Below are 19,977 nucleotides of genomic sequence, written 5' to 3' on the forward strand. Positions count from 1 at the left end.
GAATGGAGCTTTAGGTGAAACATGACACCAGTCGGACGCGAAAAGAGGCTGACCATTCAACCTGCCAGTGTTGACTCGTTCTGTCACGTAGAAGCGAAGCGAATAGGATGGATAGTGCAAGCAACGTACCAAGGAAAAGCATAAATACCCGGGCTGCAAACAAGTCTGCAGTACTGAACAACCCACCTCGAGAACTTCACAACTGACTCTCATATCCACCATGCGTTTTGTGGCACTTCTCGCTGTTTTCGTCGCTCTTGCTGTGTCTGTTAGCGCAGATGGCACCAACGAGTGCAACGAGGGCTATGACGAATGTGCGCCTGGCTATGCATGTCAGGTAAATACCGTTTCTTTTGCCATGGCGGACTCAGTGGACGCAGCTGACTTGCATGTTGCAGGCTGGGAAATGCAAGAAACTGCCCAGAAATAATGACTGACAATGTAGCCACGAGATGCTGTACAACTGTCAAGAACACAAGGTTAGATATCACCCACTAGTTAGAGCTATAGATTGACCCTCGTTGATAGATCGTCTGAAAGACCTGTCATTATTTAGATCGGTGGGGTGGACAAATGAATGTCTGTATCACGTACTGGTCTATTCAGATGTCTTGGGAAATATGTATATTGAAGCCATGAAATACTAGTGTCCATGAACGTCTGAGTATAAGGGCGACGAATGCGACCAAACATAGGTAGTTGGTCCTACAAATTGCCCGCTCAGAGACCCTTGACGATGAAAGGAATGAGAGTGCCTCGAAGTTGGTGGCCTAATGAGAAGTTGTCGCAATTAGCAGGGAGAAAAAGTAGCACGGGCGAGAGCCGTCCAGCCTTTCAAGAAGAAGACTCGAAATTCAACGGTCAGTGAAGAGGTGAATGTGGAGCACTAGTGTCAACAGGCAGAAATTCTCTGTCTCTAAATGCTAACGTAAGAAGCGCATTAGTAACAGCTGTGATCTTCCTGTCTAGACTTGTCTTCGACTTATTCGTGGTTTTCTATATCTGCTATATATCTGCTGGCAACGTTGCATGCAGAGAAGGAGCCGTTAGCATTGTACGATAATCACCGTGGTCAGTGGTCGTCTTAGTTACTCGACACCACGCTCGCTGCGTGCAACTTTCAGGAGAACAAACAACGACATAGACATGCCTTCTCATAGAGACTAATGAGCGCCGTTCACGTCATGACCGTTCACGCTCCAGAGACAGAAGAGAACGTTCGCCTACCCCAGAAAGTGGCTACGACCTTCCACAGGGTGTTTCACCCATATCGGAGTCGGACTACTTTTTGAAAAATACGGAGTTTAGAATATGGCTGAAGGAGGAGAAACATAAGGTCTGTCCTGCGCTACGCTTTCCTGAATTGAAGACATAATGCTAAGGTGTTCATCTGGTAGTACTTTGATGAGCTCTCAAGTGAGAAAGCTAGGAGGTGAGTTTTATGATCAAGATGTTTCCTTGCAAAGTTGCTCAAGAGGAATGACAGCTACTTCCGAAAGTTCGTAAAGGTAAGAAGATGCATGAGCTATAAAAATGTGTGCTGAGTATGTGATACAAGGCATGGAACAGAGCGAAACTACCGAGTGAGACTTCTTCAGTATCTCACAGTAGCCAATTCTGACGGATCCTAACCGATGTCCAGAGTCCCTATACTCCGAGGCCAACTCCCATATTTCATCAGCAGCAAACCAAACAGCTTACAAATGGTCCTTCGCATCTAAGGCCTCAGGTGTAGACGCAGGAACCTTGAAGGCTGTTCGAGAAGAGGTTGATTCCGCGACGTACCGGCGTGCTACTAGTTCATCCGATACCGGTGGAAGTCGAAGCCGCGTACACGGCCCAACTCTCCCTTCAGCATCCGATCGGGTCCTTGCCCGGGAGGCTGCGTCGGAGTATCAAGCAGCAGAACATAGCATGAAGCGTAAACGAGATCGCGCAGAAGCGAAAGAGCGCGTCGAGGACATGGTGGGGCCGAAAGAGGTCGGTAGGGAGGGCATGCTGGAGAAGAAGCGTGCCCGGAGAGAGGACGACCGTGCATTTAGGGAGAAAGGTGATGACGGCTTTGAAGCTGACGAGTCGACCCTCCTCGGTGGTGGGGATAGTTTCAGGGACCAGTATGTCATGCGCCCCTTCGCTTTCCTTTGAATGCTGACATCGTATTAGCATTGCTCGGCGAGATGCAGCAAGGAAACGATTCGAGGAGAAGCGTTCTGCAGGGAAAGAAGATAAAACTGCTGGTGTACGCGAACGTGCTGCGGCCTTGCGAGAGAAAGACAAAGCTACGATGGACATGTTTCAACAGCTGGCAAAGCAGAGATTCGGTTAATCACGATGCTTGTCCGTTGCTTGATGAATTGGTGAGTATCTTACAACATGTTTCTATGCGTGGTTATATATGGGAGTCTCAAAATGAGAATATGATTGACAAGCTGCTCGAATCTACGCCATACTGCTCTCCTTGAAGAAAATATAGCTAGCACTATTGCCTCGAGGCCCTCACATTCTTGCTTGAGCGGGGGCTGTCCCACGCCCTTTCATCTGCATCTAACATTCGAGCCTTTGTTGTATTATCAGATGTAGACGTTTCGCGTTCGCGGTCGGATGTTTCCTACGATAATCATCAAGGTTTACCCCTTCGAATCGGACGCCAGAATTCTGCCTTACCAGCGAACGACCGTCCCTCGATGAAAAATCAACCTAATGAGATAACGCATTACCATCAGCAGCCACTAGTACAACAAGACATACGAACCAAAGTGCTTATTTCGGAATCACACTGTAACGTGCACCCCACCTCCACATAGGATGCCCGGTGTACCAGTTCGGTGGTCTGCACCAGTCCCTCTGCCCTGCGTTTTGTCTTGTCCTGGTTTCCCCAGTTGTTGAAAAACATCTCTCGTGTCAGTCATGACAACATGAGGGACTGTCCGTTGGACGTACCATAGTAGTTGGTAATCGAAGAGTTCAGAATTAACAGGACAACGGGAGACAGGTGTATTTTATACTATCTCAACTCGGGCAAATTCTTCTTGTAAGCCGGCATATCACGAAGGCATGACGGTCCATTTGGCGAGAGGAGCCTACCAGTAAGTGTATAAAGGAGCTAGATAACAACACTGAACATCCATAGTACCGTGACGTGGTGCATGAAACCAAGAATGTGTTTGCATCGTGAGTAAATGCAGCCTAGGATTGGACGGTCACTAGGCTGTGTGTAATGCGAACGCATTGATTGGTTTTGCACCACTCGTTCAAGGTAAATCCCTAATGGACTTGCAGCAACAAACGGTCGATGACAGCCTGAGTTCAGTCTTCGTGGACATTGCATACTATCTGTTATTGCAGAGGTTCTGCTAATAGACCCCTAGACTCCAATCGTAGTCATGTGGGTGTGCAGGAAGAGGGGCGGGCGGGAAACACAGGAAGGAGGCGGATGAGAAAGACTCTTGGGCGGAAGGACAGCGAGCATGGCGTGACCATAAGGTAGATTTGGGGCGAAGGCATGAAAATTCCAAGGCAGCTATATGCAGCGGCAGGGAGGCGGGAGGTGCTCATCAGTGCTTGAAGTCAGCAATGAGCTGGCAACTCGAGGGACACGTCACAATAGTGAGTCATATCTCTGCTTTTACTCTGGCATCATGGCTGATGATACAATACCTAGTTCGAAGCCACCAGTACAGTTGCTGTCGGACAAATTTCGTACTGCTCGAGCAATACGAATGTCTGAATTTATCTGATCCGCTGAGCAATCAACTTCTAAACTTTGTCGCTGCGCTGGCAGGGTCGTCGCATGTTCAAATGAAGAAGTGATGAGCGAGAGATTGAGTTTTCATACCAAGGCCGAATTCTTGCAGCTTCTGTCTAAGTTTGTGCCATTTGACAGCAATAACAATTCTTCCAAATACATCAGGATCGAGCCAATGCATGATATAAAAGCTGGCCGTTGTCCTATAGTAGTCCCCCATCCTTAGTGATATCATTCGAGAACCCCTTCAGAAGATTCCGCATCATTTCACACAGAAAATGCATTTCTCCCTCCTCGCCATTGTTGTCGCTTTGACAGCATCCATGTCTGTCAATGCAGCAACTCCATGTGTGCCTGGTGATGATCCCGAAGCGACTTGCCAAACAACTAGCGATTGCTGCCCTGGCTATACTTGTTTCTATCGTAGCGTGAGTATGAGCAGGTCGCTGTGCATCCATGGCTCACCTGTGCACCCTAGTTTCCGGGATCAGGCAAGATCTGCCAGAACATGTGAGGATTGAGCCGGTAGCCCAAGAGACACATCACGACCGTGAGTCATGTTTCTGTTTTCACTTTGGTATTATCAAGGTTGATGGTACAAGATCTAGTTCGGAGCCAATCAGTAAAGTTGCTTGTATATATATATATGTTTGAGAGTGGCTCGATGACCAAAAATGCGCATAGGTGAACTGAAAAACGATACCTAGTTCGAAGCCATCAGTACAGTTGATTTCGGACAAATTTCGTACTGCTCGAGCAATACGAATGTCTGAATTTATCTGATCCACTGAGCAATCAACTTCTAAACTTTGTCGCTGCGCTGGCAGGGTCGCCGCATGTTCAAATGAAGAAGTGATGAGTGAGAGATTGGGTTTTCATGCAAGGTCGTAACCACTCGAATATAGGTTCTTGCAGCTTCTGTCTAAATTTGTGCCGTTTGACAGCGGTGACAATTCTTCCAAATAGATCAGAATCGTGCCAATGCATGATATAAAAGCTGGCCGTTGTCCTATAGTAGTCCCCCATCCTTAGTGATATCATTCGAGAACCCCCTCAGAAGATTCCACATCACTTCACATAGAAAATGAAAATGCATTTCTTCCTCCTCGCCATCGTTGTCACTTTGACAGCATTCGTGTCTGTCAATGCAGCAACTCCATGTGTGCCTCACAACGATCCCGAAGCGACTTGCCAGACAAATAGCGATTGCTGCGATGGCTATATTTGTTTCTATCGTAGTGTGAGTATGAGCAGGTCACTGTGCTTCCATGGCTCACCTGTGCACTATAGGAGCCGGGATCAGGCAAGATCTGCCAGTAGTAGTCGATTGAGGATTGATATTGAGCCGGCAGCCCGAGATACACGTCGCGACCGTGAGTCATGTTTCTGTTTTCGCTTTTGTATTATCGGGGTTGATGGTACAAGATCTAGTTCGGAGCCAATCAGTAAAGTTGCTTGTATATATATATGTTTGAGAGTGGCTCGATGACCAAAAATGCTGCGTAGTATGATGGATGGCGTATGACAGCATATGGCCCATCCGGTCGTGACAATATGATGCCCTTTGCGGACACTGAGTTGGAATGTGAAAAAGCGATTGAGGGTGCGATGACACCACCGACAGACGAGACCCCCTGCGACAGCAAGTGTGGTGCCCAACATGATGGAGGTGTTAACGATACCTGCTGCGTGATAGTAGACGAGATAATAAATGGAACTTTGAGAAGTGATGCCATGTTCGTGAGGAACGATTGACCTTTCAATGGTTACTTTTTATGCCCGTACGGCCACTTCGTGAGTACCCATTATATTGCCCAGGAATTGTCAAATATGGCTAGGGTTTCGAGGTTTCCTTTTACGAAGTGTTGTCTGCATAAGAACCCTACGATCTGTAGTGCGGCATTCGGGGTCGGATCACATTAGCAAGCAGATATGTATCATTGTTTTGCCCAGTTTCTTGTTTCAAATATATGCCCACCTCGAAACTGCGCTAGAAGATTCACTAATTCAGAGATGCGGCGCTTGCTCGAAATTTCTATTTCTCCATGAACTTAGTATCATGATCACGGCGGGCCCGAGTCTCCCTTTATCACTCCATTTATCACGGTATACTGAAAGAAAAAACCATATATGGGTCGAGTATATGGAACAACACACGAAAAAAAGAAACGATGATGTTTGATTCATGCCTCAGTCAACTCCCGCAGACGGCGAACAGTGCTAAGTAGATAGTCAGACTTAATGTCCAACAATGTGAACGGAGATGGCTCACCTCCGTACGGTAGCAGCCGCAGTCGTCGATACTGTCCATGCACCGCCAGCGATCGTCTTTTTGCAGGAGCTGCAATTCCAGATACCAACGGCGGTACGCTTCACGGAGTCCTGTGATGAGATGAGAATGTTGCGCACATGTGAACGATTTCGATCTCACCTTGCCGCAGAAGGTGCAGGTGTACCGGGCGTGCTGTGTTATCTCCATCTAAAAAATGCAGATCTCAACACTTTGTATGATCGTAGAGCAGGAAGACTCACCTTTTTCACCTGCTTACGAAGCGAAGCACCGTAACGCTAGATGAAGATGTCAAGTCAATTGTCCTGGAAGAGAACACATAACATACGGTACCGTATTTTCCGGTCACACCCACTTTGCGTGTACGTTTAGTCTGTAATTAGGGTCGTGGTTAGATAAAAACATGGTTCGGGTGATAGTACCCACCATGTTGAGGAGTAGAGGTCTTGACGAGGGGAGTACTAGACGCGGCAGAGTACAAGCGATAATGGGTTGTGGGAAATAATTAGATAAACTGTATAAGCAACAAGCCACACGGCTTGATCGGGTGCCGTTCGTGTAACTGTTTTCAAACTCCGCCATGTGAGTACTCCGTCTAGATCAAACGTTCCGATCATTGGCTTTAGGATGACGCATGTCGGTTCACCTCTGGCGGAACGGAAATATCATTACGCTCAACGCACTTGCTAGTTATATCTCGCTCGATGCCATCCAAGGTTTCCGTGCTCCTGACTTGAACTATACCGCTCAGACTTTGTAGCTCCTTGCGAACGTTATGATTCTTCCTCCGCCTCCGTCACTGACCCAGGTTCCGATGCATACTGGCCTCACACGCTGGACAATGGCCTTGCAAGCATGAAAATTTCAAACGCTGACACTTTACGATAGTTACTGGACATATAGGGTTACGATTGACATGTTCATAGCTAGGACCATGCACAGTACTCCTTACTTCTCATGTCTTACTTGACATCACAGATTAAGGAAATCTACGAGTCCTTGGCTATAGCCTTCCCGTCTGACAGGCGATTGACAATGACGATATTTTCAAGTCCGCATCAAACTAAATAATGAAACGTCTAGAACGCGAAGTCATGTTATGTCAAACGTTCAAACGTTCATCGACATCGATGGCATCCGGGTCACTTATGACAAAAGACTCTAATAATTGATGTAAGTAGTACTACTCCTCTGCTAACATTTGGGTGAGCCCTTGAAGGGGCACACTAGCATGATTTGGTCAGTCTCGTTCTCACCTGATGGTACTCGCATCGCGTCTGGTTCAGACGATAACACTGTGCGGCTGTGGAATGCAGCCACGGGACAGCCATTGGGCGAGCCCTTGAAGGGGCACACTGGCTTTGTTTACTCAGTCTCGTTCTCACCGGATGGTACTCGCATCGCGTCTGGTTCGGAGGATAACACTGTGCGGCTGTGGAACGCCGCGACGGGACAGCCATTGGGTGCGCCCTTCAAGGGGCACACTCACATAGTTCGGTCAGTCTCGTTCTCACCGGATGGTACTCGCATCGCGTCTGGTTCAGACGATAAGACTGTGCGGCTGTGGAATGCAGCGACGGGAGAGCCATTGGGTGAGCCCTTGAAGGGGCACACAGGACATGTTTACTCAGTCTCGTTCTCACCGGATGGTACTCACATCGCGTCTGGTTCATCGGATAAGACTGTGTGGCTGTGGAATGCAGTGACAGTGCTGCCATCCCCTGAGTCAAGAGAGCCCCATCCCTCTGCATCCTCACTGCATCGAATTACTGCATCTCCCATTCAAGACAGTCATATCACGTCAACCAACACTTATAACCATCCCCCCATTTCCTTCTCGCCCTGCCTGAAACACATCCTGCCTGATCCAGCCGACTTGCTCCCACCCCGCTCTGATCATCATTCCCCTTTCTTGTTGCAGCCTAATGGATGGATCATGGGACCCAATCATGAGCTCCTTTTCTGGGTACCTCCCGCTTCCCGACGCGCCTTTTATACTCCTTGGACGTCATTGGTGATACCCAGAGGATATCCTGAGCTTTATTTGAGCTGCATGGCGCATGGGACGCGCTGGTCGAGTTGCCGAGATGTGTGAGTTTTTAGTCTTTGCCATCCGTCCTCGCAGTTGCTAACATCAATCCCTCCAGCTCTACGTAACGATGATTTTATTGCTGCAATATTGAGTGTACTATTTGATTCTATGATTCCTTTCCTATTTATACCTAGCACCGAACCTGGATTTATGGTTGTCCGACCGAACGACGCACTGAAAAGCAGACTGGGCGAACATGCAATGTTGCTGCTGATTCATGAGAGCACGTAGCGAAAACGAATTTCATCAGAGACACCCTTAGACATCATGCTGATGTGTCACAGGTGGTTTGGTATTCCTGTTTTGTCAAAGATGTCATCACCGTCGGATTTTCAAACTCGACGTTCGGGTGTCTCGTGACAGCCAGTCTCGGTTGAAGTGTATGTGATGAAGAGGCTACAACCTCGCACGTACAGACACATAAGGACATGCTGATCGACTCATTTGACGAGATCATTGAGCTCAAACACTTTGCTCCGTGCGTCTCAGTTTATAAATTCGGAAGTGCCTGAAGACTAGGATCACGCTTGGAATCAATATCCTTGTGTGTTCCTGTCCCTCATCATACTTATTTGTCATCTTCTTGTTTGATTGTTTTTCCGATGATATATACACTGCTGACGATATCATGCAAGTAGTACTAGAAACGATATCTATATGAACCACCAGCCTGTTTTCAACTCCTAGAGAAAGTGGGAGAAAAAAAGCACAAGCACTAATGCAAGCGTTCATGTCCGTCCCACGTTAACATAAATTGGCCCAGTCCAGCGTGATTGTGTAGGTTTGCAACTTGACTTGAGTGCGGACAACTCGAGAGTCGAGGAATGATGCTTAACCGCTTACATAATAGTAGTAACTCAGCGACTGACCTATTAATAGGCTGCCCGAGGACGACTTGCTCGGGTCACGGCCTCGGTGTATTCAACGTAAGTCTGAGCTTTTTACTAAAAACCGCAGGCACAGCATGACTTTCACGTTTAAGCGCTAGCAGTGACTTATTACCTCCGTGTGCTATAATAAGCTTTGTTGAAAGATGAACAGCTCGGGAACGGATCATCTCTTCACGTCAAACATCCATGATGATCTGCAAGTGTAACAGTAAGCGTGGGCACTCCGAGTCGTTCTTTACGTCGCTGGTCACTAGGACAAGTGGTAAAAGGTAATATAGTAGCGTTAACGAAATATTTGTCATCTAATTCGATTCTTTTTCGCCTCCCCGCCGAACTTATATAGGTTTCTTCACCACTAGTGCGTTGCCTAGCATTTTCGCTCTTTTCTCTTTCATTCGTTGACCACACACTGTTGGTCCGTCTCTTTTTTGTTCAGAGAGATGTGGATTTCTGCGCTGCTGTCGGTGCTTGGTATAGCGCTGCAGGTGTCAGTGGTGACCGCCCAAGACGGCTCCATATCTGGTCCAACCAGCAGTTCGTCTGCTGCTGGGTATTCATGCGACCCTAGCCAATGCCAGTTGCCCAACTGCAATTGTGCTAGCACGAGTCCCCCAGGTGGTCTTTCTCCTGTGTGTTTTAACCTGTCTTTTGCCGTGCATCACTTCTGACGCGTGGGTTTTACAGTCGGACGTGCCGCAATTCGTTGTCTTCACTGCCGACGATGCTATTCAGTCTTATACGATCGACTCTGTCAATCAGTTCCTTGCTCAACGGCAGAATCCGAACGGTTGTCCTATTAAGATGACCTACTTCACGTCTCTCAACTACACCAACTACACCCTTGTCACCGACTGGTTCGTTGCTGGAAATGAAATAGCTGATCATACGTATGTATTTTGTCGTAGTCCTTCGTGCTTTTGATCATTGGCTTTAGGATGACACATGTCGGTTCACCTCCGGCGGACGAGATCAACGGCAATATCATTGCTCTCAACGCACTCGCTGGCATCCCGCTCGACGCCATTCAAGGTTTCCGTGCACCTTACCTCAACTATACGGCTCAGACTTTGCAGCTCCTCGCGAACGTTGACTTCACTTATGATTCTTCCTCTGCCGCTTCGATTCCAGTCACTGACCCAGGTACCGATGCGTACTGGCCTTACACGCTGGACAACGGTCTCGCAAATGACTGTCTGACTGTCGAGGGTATATGCAAAGGCCAGCCTAAAATCCCTGGTCTTTGGGAGATTCCTATGTATGCATTCTTTGACGAGCTCGGGATTGACGGACCGCACTTGATGGACCCTTGGTTGGATACTGCAAATGGGGCCAGTGCCGTCAATGACACTGCCACATTTGAGTACATGAAGAATACGTTCACGGCTCATTACACTGGGAATAGGCAACCGGTTGGTCTCTACACTCATCCCATTCATCTTTCGGTGAGTTATTCCCGTCTTACGATAGCTCGATATTGGCTAATGTCATACTTTAGACCACTTATCCTGGTGTCGACCCCCCGAACAGCACGATCCAGATGATCAATGATTACCTGGATTGGGTTCAGATGCAGCAGGATGTCTGGATCGTTTCGAATGAGCAGCTTCTTGCTTGGGTCCGGAACCCTGTACCGGTCTCAGAGCTTGATTCGTTTGAGCCTTTGAAGTGTTCGACTCCCCAGGTTGACTCGTCTTTGAAGATTTGCAATGGTATTCCTCAGAACGAAGCTGGTCTCCTGGAAGAGTGTGACTTCCCCGATTTCCCTTTCTTCACTTGCGTAAGTTGTTCGTGGCTACCGCGGTATTCATTTAGACTTAATCAATGGATTAGTATGGTTGCCCGCAAGTAGAGGTGTCCCCCTCAAACCCAAACCCACCGCAGCAAGTCCCGGCAGGCCAACAGATAAGATACAGATGTAACTATTTTTACTGTTATCTATTACCCTGGGCTGAAGATGTTCCGTAGTGCCTTCCAACTGCTCGACACCTTTCTGGGATCCCATTGCTGGGTCGTGCCTGTGTCAGTCCTCGGCTTGCGCGTTTACGGACAACTCGCGACCTATTGGGGTAAGTCGCAGTCTCGAGCCATACAGTTCGCTCTAACTGTCTTTTTAGCCCAACGGTGCCAACCTCACTGGGGGTGGAACTGGTGGAGATGGATTTGACGGTTCTGGTAGTACGCCGACGCCGACGTATATCAACTTTAATGGCGCCAGCCCCGTCAAGTTGTGGAGTGGCAGTCTCGTTGGGATGATGAGTGCTCTAACTGTGGGCGCGTTTGGCGCCGCGACAGGATGGGTTTTGGTTAACGTCTGATATGGGACTTTCAAGCGCTGACAATTTACGATGGTTACTGGACATAGGGTTACGATCATTGCTTTCCACGATGCTTTATTGGCTTTCTCATTTCCTTTCTCGCGGCAATTGCGTAGGCTAACTTCGATTAATAATCGGTTCGTGTTAATAGCTAGGACCATGCATTGTATATTACCTACTACTCGTTCGGATTTAATACTTCTCATGTCATACTTGACACAGTAGATTATGGAAGAAAAGTCAACCGTTCAGCTATAGGCTTGCAGGTATACTTTCCGCAATTGTGGCCAGTAGACAACGAGCCTCGGTATATTTTACACACGCAGCTATAAGGTGTCGGATTATGGTCAGGTTGATAGATAAGCTGGGGGGGTCAGGTAGGCCTCACTCACCCAAGTTCTACTGCTTCATGTGCTAATCGGAGACAAGTGACTAACTGAAGCTTGGCCATATTTCAAATTGATGATAACGAGTCACTGGCCTAAATTGGACACCATCGGGCTAACGTGTGCAGATTCTGAAAAATGGTAGCACCAATCGTTGAGATCCCCGAGACCCACTTGATGTTATGCTGCCCCAATACCGTGAGTGGCAACCACTTGGTTACTGGGCGCCATCATGCCGTGTCCGTTTCTGTTGACAAATGGACTTAGCAGCGACGAGAGTGGAGTACCAAGTATCAATGAAGACAAAAGTGGGAGCAAGCATGCGGGATGTGTCCCAGGAACCGGAATATACCGATAGCTGAAATTTAAAGTCCGCATCCAACCAACCTTTAATGAAACGTCTAGAACGCGGAGTCTTAAAATTCTGCCTATTACCAATACTTACCCGGCTCTTGCGTCCAAGTTGAAGCTATCGTATGATCTATATGACTTCCTCGCAGCACCCTCCAGCCGTAATCGACAACCGGTTCGTATCCAGGACAGTCAAATGCGCGCATCAGAATGGAGCAAAGTCTGTTCGCGTCCGATATCCGATCGATATTTGAAGCTCTTTCCCTTCTAAAGGGGATCAAAACTATCTCCCTTGCGATCAGTGTTTCCACTAGGTTATTGGTCCTGATCTTTGAACGAATGATGTCGCAATCTCCCTTTATGTGGAACGGCCACGCACCCAGGATTATCCTTCTACTGACTTCAGGTGTTATCCCCGTTCTCGTGTTCTTTTCCAAAAGACGCAGGGCCCAAAATGCAGGCGGTTCTATATTTTACTGGAGTCGCTAAGCTGATGTTGTTCGTGCAGTTGGATGATTTCCCGACTGTTGGCTGCTCCTTCGGCCCGTCTCGTTGTTTCAGTAATTTCTACGTGGGCGCATCCAGATTTCTCGTAGACGCACCAGGTGTCCTCAAGGAGGGATACGAAAAGGTATATCTGATTCCCATTCATCTCAGCTTGTAAATGACGCACAATGCTAGTATGGTAATAAACCGTTTAAGGTTGCAACCATGCTACGCTGGACAGTAGTTCTCACTGATCCCCAGCATATGGTGGAAATTGCGAATGCTGCGGAAGAAGACCTTTCGTTCCGTGAGGCTATGAAAGATGTAAGACTCTTATCGTCTCTTCAGCTAACAACCATTGACACGGCTCTGAAGATCATGGGTGTCGATGATGCATTAAAGATTAACGTCGGCAGTCCAGATCATGATCTTCTTGCCGAACTACTCAAGAGTCATATTGCTAGAAATGCAACCAAAATATGTGCTGAAGTTCAAGACGAGTTGCTCACCTCTCTCGAAACCGTTTTAGGAAATGAGAGTGATGGTAAGGATGCAATTCTACAGTTGACGAAGTGACGAATAACATCAAGCAGATTGGACCTCGATTCCCGCTTTGAGCACCGTAAGTCGAATAATGGTACAGACATGGCAACGATTCTTTGTCGGCTATCCCCTATGTATGTAACACGATCTGTCCTGTTCGACATTCTCACCATGTTCTGCAGGCCGCAACTCTGAGTGGTCTTCCTTGGTAGCCAAGATTCACAAGGATGTGGCGATCTCGAGCGTGATCAGACGTCTTGTGCCATCATGGGCATTCCCGTATGTCACACAAAAACGGAAATGAAACTGAAAACCCAGAACAAGTCCAGATTCTTTGCCAGAATGGCTAGCAACCTCGAGGCAAATGTTGATCATGCGACCATGTTGTTGGGTCCTGCAGTGGAGGCTTGCACGAGCGAGATGGACGAATATGCTGTTCCGAACGAAAAGAAGGTATGAAATTCGCTGCTGCATACCAATTCGTTGATCGCGTTTTCCGCAGTTCGACTTCCTCGCGCGACTCGTAAGGCGATCTACTGGTGAAGATAGTTTGTTGAGAAACCTTACGGCGCGTCTCCTTGGTTTCACCATCGCGGTGTCATCTGTATGTGTGATACATTTTCTAATAGTCTTCCTGACATCATACTCCAGACGCCCTCAAATGTGAGAAATCCCCCGGAGCCGGACGATCATTAACTGGTTTATAGACCCTTACCCACGCCCTATATCATTTAGCCATAAACCCGGAGTTTGCCCAGGTATTGCGGGATGAAGTTGATCCCATCGTACAGCGCGATGGCTGGAATATACAATCCGTCGCAAAGATGAGCAAGATAGACAGTTTCCTGAGAGAAAGCGCCAGGATCAACGGCGTATCATCACGTACGTTTTTCATCTAAACATACCTGCGACTAAGCTATGAACCATTTGCCAGTGGGATTCTTCAGGCAAGCGACGCGTGATCTCTCGCTCTCTGACGGCACATTTCTCCCCGAGGGTTGTACTATAGCAGTCTCCTTACCGCCATTTCACCGTGACAGCACCACATACGAGGCCCCCGATGAATTCAGACCTTTCAGGTTTTCGGACAATCCAGAACACAGCATAACTACTATCACGCCCCAATGGTTGTTTTTTGGCTACGGGAAACATGCGTGGTGAGTGAAAGATCTCTGTCGACTCTTGGGCTTTTGACGCTTATATGAATCGCGATGGTTATTATTCAGTCCTGGGCGTTTCTTGCTCACTTATCAGCTGAAAGTCATGTTTGCGTACATGATATCTGCCTACGATATTAGAATTGGCGATGAATGGACATCGCGTCCGCCAAACTTCATATTCGGGGAGGGAATCGTACCGAATCTATCTGCGCATGTCTCATATAGAAGACGGCGTGATGCGCACTGATTAATGGATGTTATTTATGGCATTGGTATTTGAAATCCGAGGGTTTGCACGACATGGAAAACTAGGATTGATGGCTGAATCAACCTGCACCGGTGATAGGCACTCGTACGATGAGTTTAGGGCAAGCGGGGCCCTCCAGCTCAATTCTCGGAGGACCCGCGATCAATTTTGATACCAGGAAATGACAGAAACAGAAAGTACGTATAGTATCTAGAATAAACGCAGTCATCGTCTCAGTGAATCACTAGTATACAAGCCCTAACATTGGTAGTACACGATAAGAATATATGCATGTTAGTAAGGGTTAATTTCAAATACATGTCGTGAATGATCATGAGGCTGTCATCAGTACGGTGGTCGAACTACAGAACATCACACCGGACTATCGATCCCATCGTAATTATCATCCTTGCTCTCCACAATCTGTTCGATATTTACTTGGATCTGTGACAAGTCAGAAAGGTCATTTAGAATACGTGGCAAAGGTACGCACCGGTTCCCTCCGTTGGTGCACTGCTTTTGATTGGGGAGTCTTTATTCGCAGCTGTGGTTGTGTGAGATATAATATCATTCGCATGTGACGGACCATGGTACTTACCGATTCCTGTTGCGAGATCGAAGAATCAGGTCCAGGCTCAGACTCCCCTAGAAAGACGATTGACATAGGCCGATTGCTTGAAGGAGTGTATCGATTTCCATTCCATATTTGTTTTCTGGCATTGAGACTACAGGACCAGATTAAACTGCAGCCCACAAATACCGCATCAAACATGTGACTCACGTAGCTAGAAAGGAGTTTGCATATACTACTCCAATAATATTCAGATGAGATAAGTTTATGATAATTTGAGATGGCTTACATTTTGCTACGACAAAGTGAAGACCTAGAAATATGCGGTTCGAAGGCATGGTCATCCACTGTAGTATTTGAGTGATCGAGACATAACAAGCATTAGGAATGCTCACGCAAACTAATGTTGCGATGGCTGCGGCGCTAAGGTGGCCTTAGCATATGGTTTATGGCATGCGCTTATATGACATACCATGTTATCGAGCCATTCTGAATTGCCCAGAACGTCAGGGTGTCGATGATACGCATAGTGCTACAAGCTGGTGAACACCAGCTGCACAGCAATGTCATATAATGACTTACCCTGTAAAAGATGGTCGGTTTTTGCGAAGGAAGTAGCACAGGAAAGCTGTGATCATGATATCCACGAATGCCGAAAGTAAAAGGCCAAAAGTGAAGACCCAAGAAAATCCTATCGGAATGTCAATACTGCGAAGCTGCCCACCACCTGCAGATGAATAATTACGCTGAAAAAATATGCTGTATGATTTCAGTTTGAGCCTACGGAAAACAAGTTTCAGTGACTATCAATCCTATTTTGTAAAACACTGCTCACATCTCGATATTCGTAACTGACGAAAATACGTGATTATAATCAAGATACATATGTGCGGTACTTCATGACTTACTGCTAGCCATTACTGAAGTAAGTTATCAAAATAAGAATAAGTTCACATTATTGCACTGCCAAAGTGCACTTACTTAAACGAGCAAAAGAGAGTGCAACCTACAAGCGAAAATTTCATCGTTCAAGTAGCAGAATCGCAAACATGAGACCTACAATTGGAATCGCTACAGTGAGCTTCTTCTTTTGCACTTTCTAGCGACATCAGTGTGGGAATCACAAAACCAAAGAAAGGTACGAAACGTTTATAGATTCGGTACGCAAAGAAGCTGAAGCTCGAGTCAGAACAGCATTTCCTCGTATAGCTTAGCTAACCTTTGAACAAGGAAGGTAATCAAAGCCTGGTAAATATTGCAGTAATGAAAATTGTGAGGTTCTATACATGTAAGAACGCACAGTAAGCTCAATCGCAGGCTATGGGGCCGCGTTAACGCCAAGTCAAAACGTCTAGAACGTGATTGCTCACACCAATACACCTGATGATCGATCGATTTTCCAGCTGATTATAAACGATGACATCACACATACCAGGGGATTGTGTCAACTTTACTGAGATCACCGTAGGTCGCAATGATGGAGTCCCAAAGGGTAACTGCAACAAGTGCGGAATGGGACAAATCAAGTAGCCTGAATTCCATTGACATTCGTCTCACATATATCAGGATACTGGGACGTACCATATTACAATGACCTTTGCAAGATGATTAAAAAGGTGCAAACTTGAAAGACAACGTGACGTACCAATGACTTAGTACGCCAACTCTCATGAAAATAAATCCGGAAGTACACGATGAACTGCATGTTAACACAACCCGAAAAGCTGTAAGGAGTTCTGTCAGACAGATATCATATTTTTGCATCAAGGTTGATCACGTCCCTGAAGGCCAGCAAGCCACCGACCATCATGGCTCCGTAAATCAGACCAATATTCGTCATAAAGATAACAAGTGGGGCGTTGGGAGAACCGGCGAAAGACGCCTAGTAGGCTACCCAACCCTATGGTATAGCTTATAAGTAGCTCAAGGCCTTGAAGGGAGGTTGCGCATACATACATAAACACACGCAGTAGACAGACTCTCCGGGCCATGCTCCGTTCTTAGAGGAATTGTCCCTATAAGATATACTTCGAATGTCAGTTTCTTGCATAGGCACAATACGTGATGGTAGAACTAACTTTCCCGGGTAATATGTTGTTTTTGACAGCACATGACAGCTATGTAGGGGCGGCTGGATATATTTGCACCGCGTAGCTCCATCTCCGCGCGTTTCTGAAACGACGAGAAGATCGCATCGTGGAATCCCAGATATAACCATGTAGCACTTGGGTGACTAGGTCCGACGAAGTTGACGATTTTTGTGCGCACGTTGATGACATTCCAGTCCCTCCTCGAGGCTACGAAACTGGATTAGCTACTATGTCGCGGTTTGTAATGTTTCACGAGCGTGCTGCATTGGGCGAGAAACAGGAGTAAGTCATGGTCACCTGGCGCACTAGTTAAGTTTCCAAGAATAGCAACGGCGAGCTCATAACTCACCGTCTGATTGAGTTCACACTCACGATAACAAATCAATCACTGATAGAGATAAACCAACCAGGGGTTACTGGCAGCTGGTGTGGCGGAAGAGTGACTGCCGCGGGGTACTAGTAGTGCTAGAGCCTAGTAGTACTTAGCTGTAGTAACTAGTAATACAGGCTTGTACATCAAAACAGGTCAAAACACGTGTTGGTCACACTATTATCACAACTATCAGTATTTGTACTTATGTAATGGGCGTAACGCTATTCAATTTTCCTCCATCACGTCGGACGTGGAAAGGCCGCTGTAATCGTGTATCAATCTACACCTACAAGCTAAGTCAAACCTTGTGTGACACGTCCAACAAATTCCACACTAGTTGCTGACTCCAACAGTTTCTCCAAGAATACTGTAACGCTCGAACCCGTTGCTCAAGTTGTTGTCGCGGCTATCACAAGTTGACAACATCTTAAGCAACGGGTTTGATGTTACCCTTTCGTCGTCAGGCTTGCACAGATGTAAATGGGCCTGCCAGTCTGTCCTAATTCACATCATCAATTTACACAGGTGTTTATTTCTTTTATCACGATCTACACACATTTTCCGTGTTGATTTGATTCATTGTCATATGTTTTCATGCTATGATCCTGTTTGCAGTGATTTAGGCCTCACTCGGGAACCGAGTCCGGTTCGTTTTTCCGTTTGGTCCATCAATGTCTTCCTGTTCGAGCTTAGGCTACGTGTCGGCCGGGCATGGCGTCCCGAACAGTGCTGCGAGTCTCTGTGGAGGAAGTCCCAGACAATGCACCAAGACTGGTGCTTCTCAACCTTCGAATTTACAGCTGCAGACGCCCGGTAGGAATTTCGGACGAAAAGCCGCTCCCCCATCGAGCTGGAAGAACGCCCGATAACATGTTGTATGATGATATGATGTTCGTCTTTTTTTTTGGTTTTCACTTGCATATACTATATTGAGACGTTCCACTTAGTCGCTCTTTAGTTCTCTGACTTTTCTTTTAATTCCACGATAGCGCTCGAATTTTTTTCCGTGTTGGTCGAAGACGCTGACAGATATGCTTGCATACAGTAGAAATGTTGGATTTTGCATTAGTCTGTTGTTTGGACAATCTTACACATAGTCAATCTCACCTGCTTGCATTGTCATCATTCGACATTTAAGGATCAATTCGAATATCATATTTAACGTGTCACGGCCTTGGCCCAGTGCAAAGCTTCACTCTGAATACGTCGAAATTTAATGATAATGCTCTCGAGACATGGACCACCGCCAACCCGAGTCTCCAATAGGAATAAAGACAACATAGAGGGGCTGATACTCTGAACAGAATGTGATGATGGCAAATTGCGTTCGGCAACTCGTCTGGGCCGTTGATTCTCAGCTGCCAGTGGGGCAGTTAGGAAAGACTGTAGGCCATTCGATCGAGGGAGCTCTCCGAATAGATTTGTACACTTGAAGTGTCATACCTTCATTATGTCATTTTCGACGGGAGTGTCGACGCTGTCGGAAGAAATATCAGCAGCGTGTCCCTGCGGAAAATGGAGAACCATTGCACAACGACAATCGTCCCTGAGGGTAAGATGTAAATGATGAGCACCGTAGGAAACGACGGGAACCGAATCGAGAAGAAATGGACAACAGATTTGAGACTAAAATTCAACATTACATAGAATTTACAGGTCATAGCTCGACAATGACGAATAACTATGAGTTACGATGGGCGATCAGCCACGAAGGCACATGTCCTCGATCAACATAAACATGCTGATGAAGCAACGTCAATGAGCGCACGCTGGAGTAACGAGGGAGCAGGCTGAGCAGCAGAGACACGGAGAGGATGGTGGTGTGGGAGGCACCTGAGTGCGATGCAAAAGTTGTAACAACCATTTTCCTTCTTGAGCAGGTTGTTGTGTCGTCGAGTTTGGTTGTGCCGCAGGTGGAGTTGCCGCTGAGGACGACTGACCGGTTGGCTTTCACAATAGACGCGCGCTACGTGAACCTTCTGGAGATTTGGTTATGCATATAGCGGAATAAAAAGCACCTCATACACTAATTACCTGTTGATGTTCTCTTCCGGCAGAGACTGTTGCGGGCTTGTGTGCCACGCGAAGAAACTGCGCCTGGGGCGTTGTTGCATCGAAATGATCTCGATTGCTGCAGGGTGAGGGAACACGGAAGTTCTAGAAGCAGTTAGCTGAGGACGGGTTGGAACGCATGGAAAAATAACAAAGTACAGACAGCCCCGAAGGATTATATGACTGGGAAGCTACTTATCGTTAACATTTGTGCCCTTTGCAAGATAAAGCACAAGATTTTCCTGGAAAATCGCCGTCACACGGATCTCCTCGATCAATCAATCAGCACTCCACACAAGGCTCAAATTGTACATAGCTTTGAGCTGTGATAGTTGTGTCAGCAATATTGGGGAGGAAGACCTAGTGGAATATGGCAAGGAGGGGTA

At 46.9% G+C, this 19,977-nt stretch overlaps 6 protein-coding genes across 6 annotated transcripts; 4 read left to right on the plus strand and 2 right to left on the minus strand.

Annotated features, from left to right (window-relative positions):
* Nucleotides 1-220: 220 nt before the first annotated feature.
* Nucleotides 221-2,326, plus strand: F5147DRAFT_774643 (uncharacterized protein; the record flags this gene model as incomplete). Its single annotated transcript, XM_041441624.1, has 7 exons — nucleotides 221-337; nucleotides 1,145-1,336; nucleotides 1,398-1,432; nucleotides 1,487-1,508; nucleotides 1,559-1,583; nucleotides 1,643-2,114; nucleotides 2,164-2,326. The coding sequence occupies 7 exons, from the start codon at nucleotides 221-223 to the stop codon at nucleotides 2,324-2,326; spliced, it is 1,026 nt and encodes a 341-aa protein (XP_041291981.1).
* Nucleotides 2,327-5,670: 3,344 nt separating this feature from the next.
* F5147DRAFT_699329 (ribosomal protein L37ae) lies at nucleotides 5,671-6,542 on the minus strand. Its single transcript, XM_041437614.1, has 6 exons — nucleotides 6,462-6,542; nucleotides 6,364-6,408; nucleotides 6,278-6,313; nucleotides 6,177-6,224; nucleotides 6,018-6,127; nucleotides 5,671-5,965 (listed from the first exon to the last, which is right to left on the minus strand). The coding sequence occupies exons 1-6, from the start codon at nucleotides 6,462-6,464 to the stop codon at nucleotides 5,929-5,931; spliced, it is 279 nt and encodes a 92-aa protein (XP_041291982.1). The 5' UTR covers nucleotides 6,465-6,542; the 3' UTR covers nucleotides 5,671-5,928.
* Nucleotides 6,543-7,824: 1,282 nt separating this feature from the next.
* Nucleotides 7,825-8,262, plus strand: F5147DRAFT_220287 (uncharacterized protein; the record flags this gene model as incomplete). The annotated part of the gene is made up of 2 exons (XM_041428663.1): nucleotides 7,825-8,126; nucleotides 8,183-8,262. Coding segments are annotated over 2 exons (312 nt in total), but the record flags the coding sequence as incomplete, so codon positions are not given.
* Nucleotides 8,263-9,138: 876 nt separating this feature from the next.
* F5147DRAFT_699332 (uncharacterized protein) lies at nucleotides 9,139-11,447 on the plus strand. Its single transcript, XM_041437615.1, has 8 exons — nucleotides 9,139-9,286; nucleotides 9,361-9,646; nucleotides 9,702-9,904; nucleotides 9,952-10,459; nucleotides 10,513-10,794; nucleotides 10,848-10,932; nucleotides 10,983-11,083; nucleotides 11,132-11,447. The coding sequence occupies exons 2-8, from the start codon at nucleotides 9,458-9,460 to the stop codon at nucleotides 11,330-11,332; spliced, it is 1,569 nt and encodes a 522-aa protein (XP_041291984.1). The 5' UTR covers nucleotides 9,139-9,286; nucleotides 9,361-9,457; the 3' UTR covers nucleotides 11,333-11,447.
* A 701-nt stretch (nucleotides 11,448-12,148) lies between these two features.
* Nucleotides 12,149-14,669, plus strand: F5147DRAFT_220306 (cytochrome P450). The gene is made up of 12 exons (XM_041428665.1): nucleotides 12,149-12,525; nucleotides 12,578-12,700; nucleotides 12,751-12,879; nucleotides 12,931-13,099; nucleotides 13,149-13,232; nucleotides 13,281-13,377; nucleotides 13,428-13,551; nucleotides 13,601-13,702; nucleotides 13,750-13,761; nucleotides 13,806-13,980; nucleotides 14,033-14,255; nucleotides 14,325-14,669. Exons 1-12 carry the CDS (start codon nucleotides 12,280-12,282, stop codon nucleotides 14,503-14,505), a joined length of 1,665 nt encoding a protein of 554 aa, XP_041291985.1. The 5' UTR covers nucleotides 12,149-12,279; the 3' UTR covers nucleotides 14,506-14,669.
* Nucleotides 14,670-14,785: 116 nt separating this feature from the next.
* F5147DRAFT_220303 (uncharacterized protein) lies at nucleotides 14,786-16,960 on the minus strand. The gene is made up of 21 exons (XM_041428664.1): nucleotides 16,854-16,960; nucleotides 16,722-16,800; nucleotides 16,658-16,671; nucleotides 16,509-16,607; nucleotides 16,447-16,456; nucleotides 16,377-16,394; nucleotides 16,296-16,321; nucleotides 16,224-16,249; nucleotides 16,137-16,171; nucleotides 16,058-16,082; nucleotides 15,985-15,996; nucleotides 15,912-15,927; nucleotides 15,822-15,856; nucleotides 15,659-15,767; nucleotides 15,549-15,608; nucleotides 15,472-15,499; nucleotides 15,366-15,423; nucleotides 15,287-15,311; nucleotides 15,104-15,230; nucleotides 14,999-15,049; nucleotides 14,786-14,949 (listed from the first exon to the last, which is right to left on the minus strand). Exons 2-21 carry the CDS (start codon nucleotides 16,779-16,781, stop codon nucleotides 14,878-14,880), a joined length of 906 nt encoding a protein of 301 aa, XP_041291986.1. The 5' UTR covers nucleotides 16,782-16,800; nucleotides 16,854-16,960; the 3' UTR covers nucleotides 14,786-14,877.
* Between the last annotated feature and the right edge of the window lie 3,017 nt (nucleotides 16,961-19,977).

The sequence above is a fragment of the Suillus discolor genome, assembly GCF_016758755.1.
Source record: "Suillus discolor strain FC423 chromosome Unknown F5147scaffold_33, whole genome shotgun sequence".
NCBI classification, from domain to species: Eukaryota; Fungi; Basidiomycota; class Agaricomycetes; order Boletales; family Suillaceae; genus Suillus; species Suillus discolor.